At 60.8% G+C, this 20664-nt stretch overlaps 1 protein-coding gene across 1 annotated transcript; it reads right to left on the minus strand.

The window, feature by feature from the left end:
• Positions 1–325: 325 nt before the first annotated feature.
• LOC142087923 (uncharacterized) lies at positions 326–20205 on the minus strand. Its single transcript, XM_075162708.1, has 9 exons — positions 20093–20205; positions 18360–18482; positions 17902–18035; positions 17089–17277; positions 5046–5375; positions 4648–4917; positions 4405–4464; positions 3341–3392; positions 326–2226 (listed from the first exon to the last, which is right to left on the minus strand). The coding sequence occupies exons 1-9, from the start codon at positions 20203–20205 to the stop codon at positions 2223–2225; spliced, it is 1275 nt and encodes a 424-aa protein (XP_075018809.1). The 3' UTR covers positions 326–2222.
• Positions 20206–20664: the final 459 nt, after the last annotated feature.

The raw sequence follows: 20664 nt of genomic DNA on the forward strand, positions 1-20664 counted from the left end.
TCCAGCCTGTCCAGGTCCCTCTGCAGAGCCTTCCCGCCCTCCAGCAGATCAACACTTCCGCCCAGCTTGGTGTCATCTGCAACCTTACTTACAAAAACTTACTTATAAACACACAAAATGACCTCCCCGAGCGCAGCGGCTCTTCCCGCAGAGCTGGACATCAGGGGTAAACCCAGCATCTCCAAGGTCTACCACCAGCAAACGACCACCGAAGCCTGAAGCCCGCGCAGGGTCCGGCAGCGGGGAGCACGCCCCTCCGCTACCGCAGACTTCAGATACCCCCGAGGGGTTACTTCCCACCCCTGAAGATCACGACAATATCAACTGGGATCACGCACGCACTTTTATTAGTAGCAACAGACACTAAAAAACACACAACATCTCCAAAATGATTTACAGACAACTCTCCAAAAAGTCTAGAAAAGTATTTTTTGTAAAACGTGGCTGCATTTGTTTTACACCTGCAAGTGCAACAGGGAACTCGACAGCCTGCACCGCAGCTTCAAACTGAGGCTGAAATCCAGTTTACTCCACCCAAACTGCTCCGCTTCCTTCAATGCTTTCCCTGCAACATGAAATCCCAGGCTGAGGGATGGCCCTTCGCTGCCGGCCCCTCTCCATCCCGGTTATCTCCCCGGGACAGAGCTTCGCTGCACCGCCTGCCAGAGCCGCGGCAGAGCCGGCAGCGTCCCAGACGGTCAAGGCACACACCAGTTCGCTCCCCCGCCATTCTCCTATTTGCCCTGGAAAGAGGCGTAGGACAGCTTAGCGACTGCTCGCGCCCTGGGATACGACATGGTGCACTTCTGTTCTCCGTAAGAAGGGAGAACTCCGAGGAGAGGGAAACCCGCGCTCCCCTGGCCAGGAACGCCCTTTGCTGCAGAAGCAGGTCTCCAGGCAAGAGCCAAGCACCAGGAACGCCCGCCCGTACCGCTCTCCGTTTGCCGACTGTGGCTCGGAGCAAGGAGAGGTCCCCAAGCCAGCAGCTGCTCTGGGAGAGAAGTGACCAGCCGTTAGCTAGACCAGGGCACCCAAAACGCCTGTCCCCGCAGAGGTGCTGGGGACCGGCTCACACAGGGTGCTGGACCTGGGGCTGCCCCCATCAGAACGAAAGACGGGTGCAAACGCCCCGGCCTGACGATCAGCAAGGCACTTTGTGAGGTCCAGCACTCCTGGGAGAGCACCCAGTTTTCTCCAGGGAGAAGATGCCAGTTGTGCCTCCAGGCTAAGTAATTCCACCTCTAAGAACGAGCAACGAGCCCTCCAGGAGCAAAGCCCAGAAGTGCTCTGCAGAAGCGGCATGGGGCAGGGCGGCACCAGGAGTCGGGGCTGCAAGCGGGGCTGCCCTGGCCAGACCAACCCAAACCAGACCAAGCTACCATCGCCCGCAGGAGCGGCGGAAGGGAAGGACAAGCTGCATCGGCACACGTACTGCTAGTGCGTGGAAGAGGAGGGGACGTCCCCAGATCCCGCCGGAGCCCAAGGCTGCAGGAGAGAGATGGGCTCGGGAGCATCCCTAGGTCTCCCATGCCAGGCTGCGTCGCTGCTCTAACGCAGCCGGCCACAGGGACTTCTTTGGGGTTTGCTTTCTAAAACAAAACTACCTTGCTGCTCCTCCATGCCCTGCCGCCTTCCACTGGCTCCACTCACCTCCTGGACTCCCCAGTGCACACGACAGCAAAATCCTGCCCTTTCTCCCCGCTCCAAGGGCCAAACCGAGCAGAACGCCCATGGTCTCAGCCCCTGAGCCACCCCCGCAAGGACCAGGCACAGCAGCACACCGGGAGGCCACGGTGAGGGGCTCAAGCCCTGGGGAGGCAGGGGCTGGCACCGCGGCCCTCCCCAGCAGCCCCAGGACCGGGTGTTTGTCCACGGGGATGGTGGCTCTTTCCAGCCCACCCGCAAGCACTTACCCCACCCGGCCTCTGGGGGAAGCCAGGAGAGGTAAGGAGGTCTGGAGCACCGCAGCAGCCGGGTCTCTGGGCACGGCCATGCCCACCTCTCTCCCAGGGATGTGCAGGGGGCCCTGGGGAAGGGCAGGACGACATCGAAATAGTCCAAGCCAGTGTTTTACAAATATCTGTGGGGTTCAGCAGCTCGAGCAATTCAGAGGTGAGCCCAGAAGAGGCGGGGACAGCATCGGACGTCCGGCGCTCCCCAGGCAGCATCCACCACCAGCACCATCAGGGGAAGGCAGCAAGAGCGCAGCCGCTCAAGGCTCTCTACCTGCAAGGAGAAGAGAGGTCTCCATCTAAGCCATCTCCTGGGCGTGCATCCTCCGTCTCCCTCAGACCCCCTCCGAGGCCTCAGGCAGCTGCAGGGTGTTGGGTGCTGGCGGTGGCAATGCTGAGAAGGTCTGGACTTGTGCTCTACTCCAAATTCCACGAGCTACCTCGGCCAGCTTATCTCTGGGAGGAGTTATCTGGGACCTGGCTGCACAAGACAACGGAGAGCTCTCTTATTTTCGACTGGCGCAACATGGGATGGGGTTTTCTATCCTTAGGGGACCACATCCCTGTCCTCACCCTCCAGGAAGCTTCAGTTAAAAGCCCAAGTTTTTTGTGGTCACATAGAGTGAGCAAGCTCCGAGAAGATTTTGAGAATCATTCACTTCCCAGAAACCTCTGGAGCCCTTTGGAGAATTAAAAAAAAAAAAACACCCATTAAGGACCATGTTTCAGAGTGGGTCTGCACATCCTCTGCCTCTGCTCCACCCCGGAGGCTGCTGCAGCTTGGTTTATGCCGATCTGAATCGCATTACTGGAAACCCGAGTTTGGCCCTATCTGAGCCACAGACGTGCTTTGGAGAAGCTGAGCGTTTCTGCCCTCCCAAAACACATAGCGTGAGTTTTTGCCTGCTTTTGCAACGGGAGGAATTGGGAGAGGACCACCACTTATTACCCCAGTACAGCTGGCTTCAGAAAATGTGTAACGGGAATTAAAAAGCCAGCATAGAGGGAGAACAGGGATGGAGCAAATGGGTGACGGGCCAGGAGGAACTCCGAGGTTCCCCGCTGCCGGTGAGCCTGCAACCCCCGCTGCCTGGCGCCTGCTTTGCCGGAGAGAACCAGCAGCACCAGGCTATAGGTGGGGGAATCATGAATATTTCCAGAGCAAATCCCAGTGGGGACTAAACAGGGGGGACAGCAAATCCTTTGAGCCCCCGGAGTGGGGAGAGCAACCCCTCGGCTGCCTCCTACATCTGCAAGGAGAGGGTGGCAAAGGACCCCGAGCCCTCCCACGTGTCCGGCTCGCTCAGTTCCAGCCAACGATACATCTGGGCTGCAGCTACGGCTGGAGGAGCAGGGCCACCCCAAGAGAGGGGCTGAGGGCACCTTACCTACAGCCGTGGTGACACGGGCGGTCCCTTCTCCGGCACCAGACGAAGACACCTGGGGACAAACCAGTCATCATCTCCATTAATCACTCTAGGGATGGCGCTAGACAAAGCGTGGCAACGCTCGGCCGGGAAACCTCGAGCCGGGAGCGCCCGTCAGCGCTCCCTGACGCAGGGTCGGTGTTTGGGGTCTGGAGGAAACCACCCCTGCCCGTCTCCACGCTGCCCCACAGCTACCGATCGCCCCAGCCCAGCCGATGGCCGGGGAGCAGAGCCGGCCACCAGCTCTGGCCACGTGTGAGCAGGGACAAGGGGGCGTCACGGGGACGCCGAGAGCAGGAGCACACCGATGAGCTTTTCCAGCACCTCCCCAGCGCCTGGAGGCTTTTCACAGGAAAACTTTGTGCCGTTGCAAAACATACATATAAATCCCCTAGGGAGAACCTCCTACTTCTCTTTTAAACTGCCAGATCATCTTCGCGGGTCCAGACTTGGGCATTTCTTTTTTTCTTTTTCCCTCCAAGTTTGCAGTTGGCAATCTGAGAACTAAAATCCCCATTTTGCCAGGGACTGGGGATAGGCCGGAAAAAACGCTCTCCAGCTCCAAAAAAGGAGGAAAAGCAAGACCACTGAGTAAGGAAGCACGTTTCCCTTCTGTGGGCAGAAAACCTCAGCAGATGGGGGGGAGGGGGCTCAGTGCTCTCACCCTAGAAGGGGTGTGCAACATGGGACTCTGGGGGGGTTGACCCAGATAAAGAAGTAAAGAATAATCTCATGCCTGTTCCGGGCAGGCAGGAGGCGTTTTCATGACAACCTTCCCCCCCGTGTCTGGGAGCAGGGAGGCGAGGGAAGGCGACGGAGGACAAAATTAACTCCTCGGACTGGGGACGCGCTGTGACAGAGCCCCAGCCCCTGCCCACGGGATGCCTGGGTGGGAAACCAGCTCCCAGCACGGACGTGCCACAGACCAGCACAGACCCGCTCGCATGCAGCACCTGCTGTAGCACCCACCAGCGATGCAGCAGCCGGCCAAAAAGCCAGGGTAAAGAGCCAGCCCCAGCACTCACCTGCGAGCAAGCCGACGAGAACGCATGCCAGGATCACGGGCAACACCATGTTCGCAGCGTCTGCAAAGGAGAGGATCCACAATCTCTGCAGCCAGACCGAATTCAACCCCCCACCCCCACCCTCCTGCCGCCGGGCAGTTACGCTCGGCGCAGGGACACGGAGGCACCAAGTGAGAGGATATGGGTTTTTGGGCTATTTCCCCTGTTTCTCTTCCTGGGCATCAGGAAGAAATCCCCACTTACTTTGGACGTGGAGCAGGAAGGAGGTTTCATTCTGGCTGACTGCGTTGCGGACCACGCAAGCGTAGTAGCCGCTGTCGTTCATCGACGCTTTAACGATGCACAGGGTAGTATTGTCAACAAACTGGATGTGGTCGCTTCCCAGCAGCAGCTCCCCGTTTTTCTTCCACCAGTACAAGTCTGCCTTCCCTTCCAGCACGTTGCAAACCAGTTTGGTGTTGCCTCCTTCCTTCACTGATGAGTTGCCCACTATTTCTGGCTCGGACAGCGGTTCTGGGAGAGATGGAGCGACTGTCAGCACTCAGACTCACAGGTCCCCAGATGCCAGACCCGGAGCACCTTCCCCCGCAGCGATTCAAGCTCTCCAGCTGCGGCGGAGGGTTTGCTATCTCATCACTCACCGACAACGCGCAGCTGGAACCAGCCCGTGGCCTCCGACTCGGACCTGAACCGGTACAGCCGGTCGTCTCCCCGCTGCAGCACAATCTGCAATGAGAAGTCCGTTTCATTGAACCTCGTGCGATTCTCATAGGGGCGAGACGTGTTGGCGGGTCTATCGAAAGCATAATTGACGATGACTCCTTCCTGCGGGCCAGTTTTGTATTCCCAGAAGACAACTTTGCTGGCCTTCAGCGGTGGTATCGTCAAAAGCACAGTGCAGCCCACGGCCGAGACAAGTCTCCCTGACGCTGGCCTGAGGTCAGCCGAGTAGCATGGAGAAAGCGTGCGGGCTGAAAAAGAAATCGGATGTTACTCAACAGCTACCAAGATTCAACTTCACCCACCTGGGAGGTGGCTGCAAAAACCCTCCCCGGCTCAGCCGCTCTGCAAACAGCAGCGCTGGGGACTTAAATATTTCTGGCTTTAAGCAGCGAGAGGGAAGAGCAGACGGTCCCGACGGTTGCGTACGAGTTCCCTTCATATCTCTCGCCTGCAAAATGCACTTGTTTGCCGTAACGGTCAGCTCATACCCGGGGACGGCTGTGAGAGCCGACTGCTCCCAGCTCCCACTCGGGGAGCCCTTTTCCTCCCTCCCACTCTACCGGGGGCACAGACCCAGGGGTGACGGAGCCAAAGGAGCCCTCACCGTACACAAGCGCTTTCCCGTCGGGTCACTGCCAAGAAATAGAACTAGGACAGGAAAGCCTGCAAGCTGCTTCCCGATCTTCCTTTAAAAGCTTTTGGCCGGGGAAAAGACGGGGATAAGGGGTGCCCGAGTCTGGGACTTGCCTTTGCTGCTTATAAAAGGAGAATTTCCCGCACCCCCAGAGCCCGGGGAGAAGCCCGGCGAGGCGCAGCCCCCGCCGCCGAGCTCCGGCTCGCCCCGCTGCAACTCCCAACTCTTCACAACTCAGCAAAACACCCCAAAACTCACCCTGCTAGATCCACGGGCACCCCCGGAGCGTGACCCACCACCCCACGCGGGATGGCGGTCCCGGGAGCACAGAGCCCGGGGGTCCCGGATACCCCCACACACCCCCCCCCCGGTGGCGGAGACTTGCCTGTGATCCCCAGGCCGGCTGCCGAGCTGCCGGGGCAGGCGAGGAGGAGGAGGAGGAGGGAGAGGACGGGCAACATCTGCGGGGCCGGAGCGGCGGCAGCTCCGCCGCGGGGCACCGGGACGCTCCCGCCGCCGGAGCCGCCCCGGGGATGGCGCGGGGGGGCCGGGGCCGCCCCTCCCGCAGCACCGCCTCCCCGCCCGGCGTGTCACTCAGCGGGGTGACCTTGGCCGGGGCGCGGGGTCCCCCCAGGCTGCTCGGGAGCCCGGCGGGGAGAGGCGGCTCCTCCTAGCGGGTTTGGCTTCTGGCTCCCCGGCCCGGCCCGGCCCCGCTTCCTCTCCTCCTCCTCCTCCTCCTCCTCTCCCTTTCCTCTCCTCCTCCGCTCCTCTTCCTCTTGTCTCCTTCTCCTCCTCTTCCTCTACTCTTCCTCCGCTCCTCTCCCTCTTCCTGTCCTTCTCCCTCTCCGCTCTCCCTTTCCCCTTTCCCCCTCCCCTCCCCTCTCCCTCTCCCCCTCCCCTCTCCCCTCCCCTCGGGCAGCCGAACTCAACGTGCAGGCAGAACCCCGAAGGCAGTGCCTCCGGCTGCCCCTCCTGTACCCGCTCTGTTTTGGGGTGCAAACACCCCAAACGCCAGGTCAAACAGGGCGCTGGGGCAATGGCATCGGGTATTCCCTGGCCCCGCGGGTCCTTCGCGGGACTGTGCGGGCAGGCGAAGGAGCCCCCGGCAGCCGCAACGCATGGGGCGTTAGCAACGCGGCGGAGCAGCCTTCCAGCTGGAGGCGGGGCCGTGCGGGAGGGCGGCACCGCGGCTGAGAAACGGCCCTGCCGGCGCAGGGGAGGCCGCAGAGATTCCCCCGGCTCCCACAGAAGGTTTATCGCGTGAAGTACAAGGCGGGTGGGGTTTTTTCCCCTTCCCCACGTTGTTTCCCTCACCTGAGCAGGTGAAGGGTGTTTGCACCAACACAGCTGTTCTGCTGCAGCAAAGCCCCACGCCGTGCTCTGCGTGGCCCAGTGGCCCGGTGCCTGGGGAGACCTACCCTGGAGAGATTCATACGTAATAAAACTAATCCAAGCCAAACTGGTTTGAGAGAGCGCTTCCTGTTGAAGGCAGGTTCAGACACCACCGGCATCTATTCACGCCCCGAGCCACTTCAGGAACACAATGAGCTCAACACCCGCCACGGCTGGGTCCCCTCGGCCCCCTCCCGATGCCTTCGGGACGGGGGGGCTGGTGTTTGGGGGACCTTCCAATGTCCCCCAGATGCTACTCTAACTGGATACGTTATTCTAACTGGATATGCACAAAGCTGCTGCACAAACTGAATGTGCACAAATGTGCTGCACAAAAGTGTTGCAAGAACCCGCTGCACAAACTGAATAGGCACAGTTGTGCTGCGCAAACCTGCTGCTCAAACTAAACGTGCAGCAACCTGCTGCACAGCCTGGACATGCACAAACTGCTGCACAAAGTGAACGTGCACAAACCGAATGTGCACAAACCGCATGTGCACAAACTGCATGTGCACAAAGCGAATGTGCGCTAACTGAGCGAGCACCAGCCAATGCACAAACCAAGTAGGAAAAAACTGCCAAAAAAATCGCTGCAGAAACTGTGGGTCCTGGCGGAGGCTCGGCAGCCTGGGGTACACCCAGATGGTGTAGGTGACCGTGTCTTGCTCTTCCGACAGCTCTTCGTCATCTCCCAACTCATCCTCCTGGGTCAAGGCCAAGTGCCAGCCCGGGGACGGACTGATGCCCTACATCAGTTAATGAAAAGTTAATTAAAGTTAACTCCCCCGGAGTTAATGAAAAGAGGAGAAAGCCTGAGGGACTATAGGTGAGGGAGACCTATATATGGGGGAACCAAGCAAGGAAAGACACTGTTTTAAAACAAAACCGAGAAGCAGCATAGATAAAGCCAAAAAGATAGTTGTTTTTGTCGGCTGTCTGGTGCCTGCTGTTCCGTACCATGGGTGGTCACAGCCCCGGCATCCCGTTCACAGACAGCAGCACGTCAGTCATTTCAGCTCCTTGAGGTTAAGAGCAGCTTGTGTATCTTAGGTGGCTATTTTCCCTCAAGTTAGGATTAGAGATACTGGGTTGAAGGCAGGGCCTTGCAGGAACACTGTCAGTGTCTGGAGGCGTGCAGCTCTCAGGGTCCCGCTCCTCGTGCTCCTGCAGAGCTCTGGCCGTGTGACGGCTGGGGAAGCACCGCGGCGTCGCGTGGGACAGACCCGTCCGTCCCCAGTGAGCAGGAGGGGGTGGTCGGGGGTCTCCCCGTGCAATGCTGCTGCGTGGCCAGACGCGTTCTGCTGCCGTGTGGTGTCCCTGTGCCGTGCCTGTCAGGGGGCCTCCCTCTCTTCTCCCTCTCCTGTTGCTCCTCGCCCCATTTTTCTCCAGCGGTGGTCAGCAGCAGCTTGCATCGACGGGCCTGAGTAGATGGTTTCCCCTCCGTCATGGGGAAGGCTAAATCAGGCCACAGCCCTGGAGCAGTCCTCCCTTTTGCACCTCCTGTGACCCCATGGCTATTGCGCTTGCTTGGACTGCAGGGGGGAGAGAGGCGACTTGGAAGCGGCAGCAACAAAAGTGCTACTTTTCCGTTTAGGGAATTTCCGTGCCTGCCAATTCCTGCCCATCCAGAGGGGCACGTACAGCGCCCAGGAGAAATGGCCGGGCGGGAAATGGAGCCTCTGGTGTGGCTTATTGCTGGGTGGGGATGCTGCCGGGGCACCTTTTAAGGCGTAACTTTCCCACCGCTGCCCCTGTCTTGCTCTGAGCGCTTTAAAAGATGTGACCTGCAAAGCAGCAATCCCAGCAAACCCGGGCGCGTCTCTGAGCCTAGGTCCTGTACGTGTGGTCTGTCCGGACCCTGCGGAGGAGGACCACGTGGAGAACAGTGCCTGGAGCTCACCGGCAGCGCTGCGTCGAGGGGAGGGCCGGCGTGCCGGCAGCTGGGAGGCGGTGAGGTGGGCAGCGTGCCTGCGGACCCCCCGCCCCTAACCCGCCATGCTCTTGCCGTCCTCGCAGGCCCTGCAACTGGTTCCTCTTCTCCGACGTGCTCAAGCGGCTGAAGCTGTCCTCCCGCATATTCCAGGCGCGCTTCCCGCACTTGGAGATCGCCACGCTGCCCAAGGCGGAGTTCCAGCGCCAGGTCTCTCTCAGCCAGGTGCTGGCGCAGGAGGAGGTGCAGGAGGGTCCTGAGCCGGCGCAGGGTGCTGCGTTATCAGGGTCGGCTCTCTGAGCTGCTTGAGGGGTTAACCAGTGTCCCTGCACCCGGGAGGAGAGTGGCTTTGCAGCCTCCACCTCCTCGAAGGGGAGATGCTGTGCCAGGACCTCTGGCTTGGGATGAAAGCGGCCGCGCTGGGGTGCTCCCGGGGGCGGCGGTGCCGGGCGAGGCGCGGCAGAGCTGTGCCAGCACGCAGAGGCCACACGCCTGACGTGGCTGCGGCTGGAAACAGGAAGATTAGATCTGCCCAGGTCGTGAATTCACACCCTTCGGTGTGCACAAAACCTCAGGGGCCCGGGGCAGGGGCTGAGCCACCACACCGCAAGCCAGCCTCCGATAAAACCAAGGCTTTCGGGCTGTCTCTTGGAGGACGCTCTGCTCCCTCGTGGGTACCGGACCGCACGGTGGGAACAGCGAGGGGAGCAGGGCTGCAGGGAGGAGGGGGGTGGCCAGGCCAGGGACCGGACCCAGCGCAGGCAGAGGAAGATCTCCAGGAAGACATCAAGAGGCAAGAGGAGGAACGTGGGCACGCGTGTGTGCACAGGCAGGGAGGCCACAAAACCGTCCCACTAGAGGGGGCGAGAAGATCGGTTCTCAGAGGAGAAGAGCGAAGAGTTGGGCTGAGGGAACCCAACACAGAGAAGGAGCTGCAGGCAGAAACTGGCCCTTCATCCCCCACCCCAGCCTGGGGATGCTCCTGGCCAGGGCACACGTGTCTCGGGAGCTAGCAGTCCCACCTTGTGATGTTACACGGGGTGCTGCCGGGTCGGCAGCGTTAGGGCTCTACATCCCTCCCGGGGAAGCTTGCTGGTCTGGGCTTTATGGGGCTGGCCACAGTCTTCCCCCCTCCATCCATCCCTCCGCTGCCAAGCTAACGAACTCCCACCAGCAAAGCAGGGAGCAGGTCCCTGGGTCCCCCAGAGCCTCCCTGCTCCTCCTTTCCCTCTTCACTACCCCTTGGCTCTCACCCTCAGCTACCTCCAGGTCCCACCACCGGCCTGCAGGTCAGGACGGGCTGTGAGGACGGCCAGCACGATCTCGGCCAGACGGAAATTAGGAACAATTTCTTTACTGAAAGAGCGGTCCAACCTTGGAACAGGCTGCCCAGGGAAGTGGTTGAGTCACCATCCCTGGAGGTATTTAAAAGATGTGTGGATGTGGTGCTTAGGGACATGGTTTAGTGGGCATGGCGGTGTTGGGTTGATGGTTGGACTCGATGATCTTACAGGTCTTTTCCAACTTTAATCATTCTATGATTCTATGATTCTGTGCAGGTGAGGAGCAGAGCCAGCAGCGAGCAGGGCAGAGCCAACGCGGGCGCACACCCTCCCGAAAGCCTCAGCCCAAGCCTGAGGCACCCCGGGGACCTGGCACTGCCAGGCCATCTCCATGGGACAGGGAAGGGGAGGCAGGCGGCATCGCAGCACTTCGTGCAGGCTCTGCAAGGGACCCCTGGAGCAGTCAGAAGGAGGTTAGGTCCTACACAGACCTGTCTCTCTGCTGCCTAGGTGGAAACAGCCCCTCTGACCTCGGGCCACAGCAAGGGCCGGCTGCTCGCTCGGGGACCCGGCACCAGGGCAGGTGCCATGGCCAGCAGGGCAAGGGCGTCACCAGCCGGGGCCCCGTCCTACTGTGCTCCAAGCAGGGTGAGCAGGGCAGACCCAGAGACGCCAGCTAGATTCAAGCTGGCGGTCACATCATCAGGCAACTTGATGGTGAGAGGCAGGTCCGAGGTCAGGCCACATGAAGTTGTTCTGCAGGTCAAGATTTGGATCAACAAGGTCCATCCCCTAGCAGGGGCATGGCTGTGGTGGAACCGGAGGGAGGCACACCTCGAACAGAGCTCAGGTAGGGTCTGAAGGCCCAGGGCTGAGCTTAAGCGGGCTCCTGGACCCACGGGCAGGGTGCTGCTGGAGGCCCCGGGAGAGGCTGGCCAGGGCCCTGACGGGAAAGGAGGAAGAAATGCCAAGGCAGCCGAGACCCTCCGCCATGCTCCTCTCCAGGCCCTGGCACCGCTTCCCCTCTAGCTTCCTCCCTGGGGCATCAGCTGTGGGGGCTGCCCGGGTACCCCGGGGTACCCCTTTTCTCCCAGCACTGTCCTTCACCCCAGGGCTTGTGCCAGGAGGAGACATCTCAGCCGTACCTGGGCAGCTAAGGACCATCAAGGAAACGTCCCTGGTGCTCTCCAGCAGCAGACCCAGGCCCCGGGGCGTGGGGGGCTCACAGGGGCGGCAGCAGCGGGCTCCGTGCGTCAAAGGCAAAGGCTGCAGCAGAAAGCTCGGCCCTTTCCCCAGCCCTCGCCGGGCTGGCGCCCGCCTGCCAGCACCGCCCTGCCAAGCCTGAGCTCTGCAGGGAGCCGGCCAGCCCCAGCTGGTGGCAGAGCGCGGATCCCCCAGGATGCGGAGCAGGACGGGGACGTGGGGGGCCGGAGGAGAAGCGGTCTGGGCAGAGCAGCGCAGAGCTGGCTCGCGGGCCCAGGCGGCGGCGGGCATTTCCCGCAGGGTCAAGCAGCGCTACCCAGATGCTCCCCGTTCCTTCCACCGCACTTGCTTCTCACCCCTTGGGGAGTCAATCCGTCTCACGGACGCAGCAGCGGGGAGCCGAGGAAGGTGGGAGGAGGGAAGGCGGCATCACGGAGCTGCCTGGTGCCGGCCAGGGAGCCCATCCAGGCACCGCTGCGGGGGGGTCCCGGCGTCTCCAGCCAGCCCGCAGCGCCCAACGGGCAGAGAGGACAAAGCTGCTCAGTGCACAACTTCTGGGAGGTCTGCTTGTGGAGGTCTCGAAGCTTGGAAGCTAAAAACGCGCCAGTCCCTGAGAAGAAGGTTTGGTGTAGGCTGGCCCAGCCAGAGCCCCAGGGCGGCGGGATCTGGGCCTCTCCCCCCACCCCGCGGAAGGCAGGCTGCCCACGAGCATCACAGAAGCAGCCTTTCCATCTCTGGAAGAAAAGGGACTGAGGGCGTTTTGGTCCCCACCCACGGACCCCCTCCCAGCACACGCTTGCCACCGCGTTTGGCTAACACCATGGACGCAGAGCCTCGAAACAGGCGCCTTTACATCCACCCTTCCCTGCACCACGAGAGACCTTCCTTTCGTGCGGAGACCGGGTGTAATCCTGTGCGGCAGGATGCCCTGGGCAGCGGCGGGGGGTGGCAGGGCACGGAGGGGCTGCCCGAATGCCTTCTGCTGGGCTCTCCCCGCGTCTCGGGTCCCGCTGCGAGAGCAAGAGCAGAGACAGCGGCCTTGGAGGAGAACTAGGAACGCGGGGCCGCGGAGGTCGGGGACAGGAGGCACGGCTGGCCCACACCCACGGCTGACGCACCCGGACCCCAGCTGGGCTGCGCTCTGCCTCTCCTTTTTCCTCTTTTTTTTTTTTCCTCTTTTTTTTTTCCCATCTTTTTTTTTTTTCATCTTTTTTTTTTTTTATCTTTTTTTTTTTTTTTTGATGCTCTGCTTTGCCAGGAGGTTGCAAAACCCAGGCAATGAGTCAAAACAGCCCGGAGCTGCCGTTTACCCTCTGCAGCCCAGGAGCAGCCAGGCGTCGTGTCCCAGCTTAACAGCTCAGGGATGGCAGGAGCGGCCCTAGGACGGTGACATCTTCCCCCGGGGTGCAATGACGGACCCTGGGGCCGAGCCGTGCTGTGTGGGAGGAGAAGCTGAGCCAAACCAGCCCAGGTCCTGCTGGTTCGCGGGAGACCACGCACACCAGCTCCCCATCACAGCCTCTGGGAGCGGGAGCTGCTGGGCAGCGAGGGCCAGCTTGTGCCCATCCAAGCCAACCTGTCCTGCCCCTTTCGGGGTGACCGCCAACCCCCCCAGCCTCAGCCCTGCCCCTGGCGACGTGTGCGGCTGGAGCAGCTGGCCCAGCTCTGGAGATGGCCTGATGCAGCCCTCTGGTACCAGGGACAAGCAAACCCTGGCCCCAGCCGCAGGCAGGGAGTGACCTGATGGGCAGACAAGGGCTGGGGGCTGCTCCCAGCCCAAGTGTGGGAGGGGGGGGAAGACGCTGGGTCCTCATGGCTGATGTCCTCCCCATGGCCAGCACGCAGCGGGGCAGCCCAAGGGCTGCTTTAGCTCCACTGCAGGCTGAGAGCAGGCGGAGGGGCTGAAACCTGCTGCCCCTCAGCACCGCGCAGCCAAAGCCGGGCACAACCCAGAACGAGCAAGGTTCACGCAGAAGGAGCGTTTCTGCTACGATCTAACCAGGCAGTGAGCACACGCTTCCCCCGTGAGCTGCCTCGACAAGGGGAAGGGGCCTCTCGCAGCTCTGCGGGTAGTAAATGTATCTCAGCATCCTCAGAAGGAGCTGGATAGTTCTGGGGAGGGGGGAGGGAGGAAGGCATGAAAAAGCCCTGAGCCAGCAGGAAACCTGCGGTGGGAAGTTCTGAGTCAGCTCTGACCACGGCTTTGCTGAAACCGGTCCCCCCCCAGCCTCCCCATGGCTCGCACGGTTCTCCGAATTCCCAGGAACAAAGCCGAGGGTCTCTGCACCTCGCAGGGCGAGGGCACGCTGCGTCTGGCCGCACCAGGGTGTCTGCGTGTGCGGGAGGGCAGGGTCCTGGCACCTCGCGGAGGTCGGGCTGAAGGGCTCTGCACAGGTCTGGCCAAGGGACCAAGCTGGGCAGTGGGAGGCTGACCCAGGTGAGTTCAGCAGAAAGGACAAGGCTGAAAAGCAAAGTCTCCGTTTAAATGGATTGCGGGGACCATGGTTTGTACGCTGCACATGGCACTGCAGCGTGGCAGCAAAGGATGCTGTGTATGGTGCAGTGCCATGGGGAAACTGAGGCAAGGAATTGGGCCAAACCGTGTGCTTGGGTCATGTGGGAGGAAGGGCAGAAGGGGCGAGACAGGTCAGACTGGTCATAAAGCCTAAAACAACTCTTCCACAAGTCTTACTGAGAGCATCGGCACAGCCTGACCCAAACCGCCAGGCCCAGCCGGACCCCCGGAGCTGGGGGGTGCTCACGCCTGCAGACCTCCAGGACCACCTCTGAGCCAGGCTTGCGTCGTCCTGCTCGTCCCGTCACTGGGGCTCCCCTTCCGCAGGGATATTTTGGATGCAGCTGAGAAAGAAGAGCTTCTCTGCGTGCCTCTCAAAGACAGATCCCTCCCATCGTGCAGACCTTTGGGGTTGTTTGGGGGATTTTCTGCTGTTTCAATGGTGGTCTCAGGCAGATTGCAACTGCCAACGCCAGGGAGAAACTGGGTGCCCACTTACTGAAGCATCAGTTACTGCAGCACCAGCACTTGGGTGCTGTCAGACAGCATTTCTGGGTGCTGAGTCATGCTGTCTGGGTGCTGAGTCACGTCTGCTTGGGTTGCCCCGTCCTGGTCCCGCTGGCACATCCTTGCCCCCAAGCCAGGCTGGCGGGGGGACCCCACAGCAGGACCGGCCAGCTCCTCACCTCAAGGTCCCCCCGGGGAGGGCGGAGGGGTACCACGAGCCCCGGGCTGAAATACTTCAGTCCTTCCCTTTTATTTCTCCCGAAAGCGGCCGCCACCTTGGCCTCTCACCCAGCCTGGCATCTGCAACATCCCCCGTGACCCCAGCACCACAGGCGCCCGCATCCTGCCCACGTGTCTCCCCAGCCTGCCCGTCATGAGGCAACAGCCACATCGCCAGAAGGCAAACCCAAATGTGTCCTCCTGCCCCTCTCCCCCCCAGACCCAGCAGATCCTTCTCCCAGCCCACCACCCTCCGCAGCAGCCCCGCTACTTGCTGGCTCTTTGGAGCACCAAGGGTACCCCCCAGCAGACCACCCCGCGGCAGATGGGTCCCTCCACATTTCGCCACAAGTTAAATGTGCTGTAAAATCACTGGTATTCTGGGTAGGGGAGGACATAAAAGACCTGGCTTTAATCATCCCTCTCTGCTGCAGGCAGCAGCAGGGCTGCCACGGCCATCTCCAGGGGTTTTCTGCCCGTGCCTGATGCAGGGATGGTGACTTTGCTCGGAAATGTGTGGCAAGGGATAACACTGACTCTTGAAAAGCTTAAAACTGGCTGCAGGGGCTGGGCCCAGCACCCCAACACTGGGCATTTTGCTGTTGGCATCCACCCCTTTGCACTCTGGCCTCCCAACAGCCCTCTCGTTCCCCTCTGATCCCCGTGCCACACTTTGGTTTCCACAGGCAGGGAGAAGCACCGATGACCTGGCACGGCCCTGGCTGGAAAATCACCCCAGTAAGACCCGTGCCAAGGTCAGTACGCAGCCGTGCTGCTTGAGCACCGCGTCTCTCTGGTGGCCTTGTGGAGGTGCCCCGGCCAACGAGGTGCCCACCCTGCCCCCTCCCATATCTCCATGCTGGTCCCCACAGATCCATCTCCAGTTCAGTTTTCCAAAGGCTCTGCTTTTCCCCAGGACCCTGCATGGCACCCCAGAGGTGCTGGCTGACGGTGATGAGGACCCTGTGCTGCCACTACCCCGAACACCATACCGGTGGTGAGGAGGGGTCCCAGCACACATCCAGTGTAGAGCTTGACCCACTCCACAGCCAAACGTAGCCCACAGCCCCGTGTCAGTGGCCAGATCCACAGTGTGCAGGCACCAGCTCCCTGATCTCCACCCACGGGTCAGAGCATCACCCAGGGAACGCGGTATCAGCCGGAGGGGGGTGAGCTGGCCCTCACATCTCCCGCCCTTCTACATCACAAGGGCTCTGGGAGCCCTCCTGCTATTTACGTCTTTTCTCACAGCATCTCTCATCTGCTTCCAAACCTTTCCTCCCTCTGACCACAGTCAGGGCACTTCGCTGCAGCAGAGCATTTGCGGCATTCCCCGGGATGAGCAAACACCAGGGCATTGTCCAAGCTGGGCATCTTCCTGCCAGTGACCTCAGGCCCTTGGGAAACCACGCAGGACGCAAGTTCCTCTGAGAGCCTACGCTGGACAGGGGGAAACTGAGGCACAGAGGGGCAGGGGGCCAAGGCACTTCATTGGCAGTCTCCTGTTTCCCAGGTTCCTGCGACAGCTACGAGGTGCAATGTTGTGCTGCCCCATGGATGGGGCCAACCACCCTGGCTTTGCTGGGCCACGAAGAGGAGGCCAAGGGAGCAGGGTTGGTCCCTGGCACCCCAGCAGAGGGTGCTCCCCGTGCCGAGGGCAGAACGGAGCCCGGCACAGAGCTCCCAGTGGGTTCTCCACGTGGTCGGGGCAGACCTGCTCAGGAAGGCGAGCTGACCCAGTGCCTCAGCTGGAAGCACCGACTTTCCCGTTGAGCCTTGGAAGTACGGTGTGATGGGGAAGAGGTTTTTCCCCAAAAAAAATCTCGGCACAGGAACCGATCGGTTCAAATCGACAGACGAATGTTTGAGGGAGCATACCAGGGAGGTTAGCGAAGGCCTTCCTGAGCTGCACGCAATGATTTCACATCCCGGGGGGCTGCTGTTTCCTGACTGAAGATCATGTAGCCAACACATGTTAGGAATCATCAGCTGCTGGAGCAAACGCCGCCAGGCTGTGGTTTGCCTTAAAGGAACAGCCTCAGGAAGCCGAGACCTGGCGCTGGAGCTCTGCTCCAGAAGATGCGAGCCAGGGAGGAACGTCCTGTCGCTCAGCCAGCTCAAGAGGGGTCCAGGCTAACCCAGCAGATCCTGCAGCGCTATCACCCCCCTAAACCATGGGAAAATAACATGACTAAATTGCACATTCCACCATCCTGCCTGAAGCAAAGCTGAAGCGAATCCAAGGGACAGACTGGAAAATCCCAGACACACAACTCACGTCTCCACGCAGGTACTCTCTGCCCGGTTCCCCCCCCCAGCGCCTCACTGACGACACTGGCGAGACCCCAGCAAAACGCCTTCTCCTGCTCTCCTGCACTTGCTCTGCACCACTGAGCGCTGAGGAAACAAATTTCCAGGCTCAGCTGACCCGCCACGGACCAGGAAACATTAAAAGTGAAAAACAACTCTGCAGCCAGTATCAGGAGGCTTTTTTTTATCTGGCTCCCACCCAATTTTCTTTGCACAGTTCCAGTTCTGGTCCTGCCCTCGCTCACAGGCTTGGCTGCTCTGCAAACCTCCTGCTCCAAGGCACGGAGAGCAGCCCCAGGCTACCAAGTTCTTGTAGCTCCAGGCTTCCCTCTGCTCATCAGCAGAGCCCACGTGTGCCCTTGCCCCATCCGACGGAGCAGTGCATGGCCCAGGATCGCGGTACCCAGGCTGCTTCTCCACGTACATCCACGTCCCAAATTGTAAACGCACCTGGCTCTTCAAGCTCACCTCCAGCAAAAGCAGGAGCTTGGCCACCTCTGCCCTCTCTCCACCCTGCCTGGCTGGCTGCCCCTTGCGTCGGGGGTCCCTGCAAGCCCCCAGCGCGTGCAGCCCTTCAGCACCAGAAGCAGGCAGAATTGCTGCCTGAGACCAGGGCAAGGTTTTGCAAGTAGTTCGTGCCACAGATGCGCCTCTTCTAGCTCTTCCCACTCCACCTGGCTCTGAAGGTCCTGAGGCTTTTTAATGAGAACAACAACCAGGAGGGTTCATTTTTCACTGGAATTTTTAGAAACGAATAGTCATCTGTCTCCTAGCCCAGTGCCCTTCCCCGACTCCAACGAAGGCATCTCGCCCGGGGCAGCAGCTACTTGCCAAGGCAGGGATGATGCCCGCACTGGTGCTGAGCAGAGCAGCGCCTGCCTCTCACGGGCGCTGGGCACCGGGTCATGCACCGAGCTGGCAGAGAGCAGGGGAAAAACCGCCCGTGGACTTGGCAGATGCTTTTAGCTGGGAGATCCCCTTGTCTCAGGAGCATCCTGACTGACACAGCACGGAGGTGGAAGGGGCAGCGTCTTCCCCACTCAGGTCCCTGTGAGACAGGTCACCCAGGAGTTCAGAGCCCGTCTCCACAGAAGGAGCGGAGGGCAGCAAAGGGTGGTAGAGGTGAGAGGGGGCATGAAGATCAACGAGCAGCCCCAGCTGAAAGGCTTTGGCTGGGACGGTTGGTAATAAATCAGTCCTCAGCCCTTCAGCATCCACCTCCACGTCTCCTGTCCGCACCTGGTCCCACCTCCTTCACCCTGCTCCTGCAGCTTTGCTCTGACCAGGCTCCGGTGCAGGTCAACAGGAGGTGGGGAGCAGGGGGAGCCGCAGCCCCCAAACAGCATCAGTGCTGCCTTTCTGCTAAAAGAGCAAGAGGAGAAACCTTTTGGCTACCCAGAAGATGCCAAGGAAACCGCCAGCCCCCTCCACACACCATCCCCCCCATCCTCTCCCTTCACACATCACAGTCCACTGGAGACACTCGTGCAGCGAGCGAGTGATTAGATCATTAGATCAGTGATCTAAAGACATTTGTAGGGAGCTTGCATTATTCAAGGCTTGGCGAAGTCTTTTACAAAAGCCATAAAAGCAGATAAGGTGACTAGTTACCCACTTTCCCATGTTTGGGAGGCCCTGATAGCTGGTCACGCGGCTCCTCTGCGTGCTGGGCAGAGCAGCAGCCTGGAGGAGCCCGACATGCCTGGCCGGCGCTGCCGGCACTACTGCACATTTGTGCACGCCTGATGATAAAACTGGGCTTGGGGATACCAAAGTGCTGAGATTAAGCGTCCTCACGCTCACCTCGTGGCAAAGCAAGCGTGGGCGGAGGGAGGCTCGTGGAGGAGACCCCCTCAAAACTGCTCCTGGGGTACGTGCGATGCCAACCCAGCCCGGCTGCTGTGACGGGTCCAGAGAGCAAGGGTCGGGAGGAAGGACACGAGCACAAACGTCAGCCTGAGGAGCAAGGAGAGAGCCGATCCTGGCCTGCAGGGAGCCCTGCCAGGGCGAGGGCAGGCAGCCATCACTCCCGAAACAAGCGTCTGCTCTAGGAGAGACGTGGGGCGGGGAGGGCGAGGGGCTGGGCAGGGGGCTGCCCCGCATCGCTGCTGCAGCACCGCCGGCCCTTTCTGCACAACTTTTCCTACGCGAGAGGCACCTTCAACCTCCAGCTCCCCTGTCTGGGCGCTCAGCAGCCCCGTGCCAGGGTGCAGCACCTGCGTGATGGGTGCGAGCTGCTGCAGAGACAACACCCGCTGCCAGGAATGGCCACCAGCACAGGCCAGGGACACCCATGGGCCACCAAAAGCGGCTGCTGCCACGACCAGAAGGAGCCCAGGGGTGATGGGGAAAGGAGAAAGAAGGGGGACCAGGGGTCACTCCCAGCGCATGGGGACCACCCTGCTTCGCAGGCGGGATTGCTCCAAATCAGGCAGAAGAAAAGGCAGGACCTGCTTGAGCCTTTGCCCTGCTCTGCCCCACGCGTGACCAGCTCGGACCACAGGGCCACCCACTCACATCCCCGCACCCCGAGTGGTGGCTGCATTTGGGGATGGGCAGGGGGGACCTGCTCTCAGCCCCGAACGTCCTCCGACAAGGGCCCTCTCCTCTCTCTCCTGGGGAGGGAACCCCAACCAGCCCTCGCGGCCCCACCATCCTCCTCCCGACCTGCGGGAGGGCGGGCGCTGCCTCGCGCTCCAGACGGGGCAGAGCGCCTGGAGTGCTGCGTGGACAACGACACCGGCCGTGACGGGGGACAGGAACGCGCAAGCAGAAAAGTAGGACTGGAAAGATGCTTGGGAGGTTTTTCTTCATGTTCCTGCCCTGGCAGCTAAGGGAAAGGACAATTCCTGTCCCCCCACCCGAGCCCAAGGCAATTAGGGACCTGAGAGGGAGTTGCTGCTTCCCCCCAGCCCCACAAATCATTAAAAGGAGAAAGTGGACCTGCTCTTTCCCTTTTAATTAGGTGGTACCTGTGAATAGCTGCCTTCTCCTGCATCCCCCGTGTCCGCTGGGGCTCCCTGCAGGGAACTGTCTGCACGAAGCTGGGGGAGGCGAGAGGATTTGGTGGAAGAGACAGTGCCATTCCTGGCAGGCAGGATGTGAAGCGGGACAAGTTCCTTTTTTAAAGGAAAAAAAAAAATGCCCTTCATTGTGTGCAAGTGCTGGAGAAGCGAGCCGCTGGTGAGCCGCCGGTTCCTACCAGCTCTCCCTGTTCCCCAGGTCCTTAGATGACACACGCTCTGCGAAACCCAGCTCAGAAAGTCCAGGCTTAAGGGCCAAATCCTGAACCAATGTTATTACTGAAGTATCACAGACAGTTTTAAGCCCCTCAAGGATCAAAGCTCAGCCTGGCAGGGTTTTGGTGCACAGCTCTCACCGAGGGAGAGCAGCACTAGCTGGGGACCTCCGCGGCACGCAGGGAGGCCAGCCCTGGTGGGCTCAGAGCAGCTCTGGCTTCGTGGGCACGTCTCTGTGGCATGTCCCTATGAATAACTGTGGCTGCGGCACTGGCCTGTGTTCCAGGGACCTGAAGTCCTGGGGA

Source organism: Calonectris borealis, chromosome 13, assembly GCF_964195595.1.
Source record: "Calonectris borealis chromosome 13, bCalBor7.hap1.2, whole genome shotgun sequence".
In the NCBI taxonomy this organism is placed as follows: domain Eukaryota; kingdom Metazoa; phylum Chordata; class Aves; order Procellariiformes; family Procellariidae; genus Calonectris; species Calonectris borealis.

Excerpts from the sequence above, each read along its gene's own strand:
- LOC142087923 (XM_075162708.1), bottom strand. The coding sequence starts at position 20,205 with ATGGCACTGTCTCTTCCACCAAATCCTCTCGCCTCCCCCAGCTTCGTG. Across the intron at positions 18,483-20,092 it reads GAGAAGGCAGCTATTCACAG|CAGAAAGGCAGCACTGATGC; the intron begins GTACCACCTAAT and ends TTGCTCTTTTAG. Across the intron at positions 4,465-4,647 it reads CTTCCTGCTCCACGTCCAAA|ACGCTGCGAACATGGTGTTG; the intron begins GTAAGTGGGGAT and ends TCTCCTTTGCAG.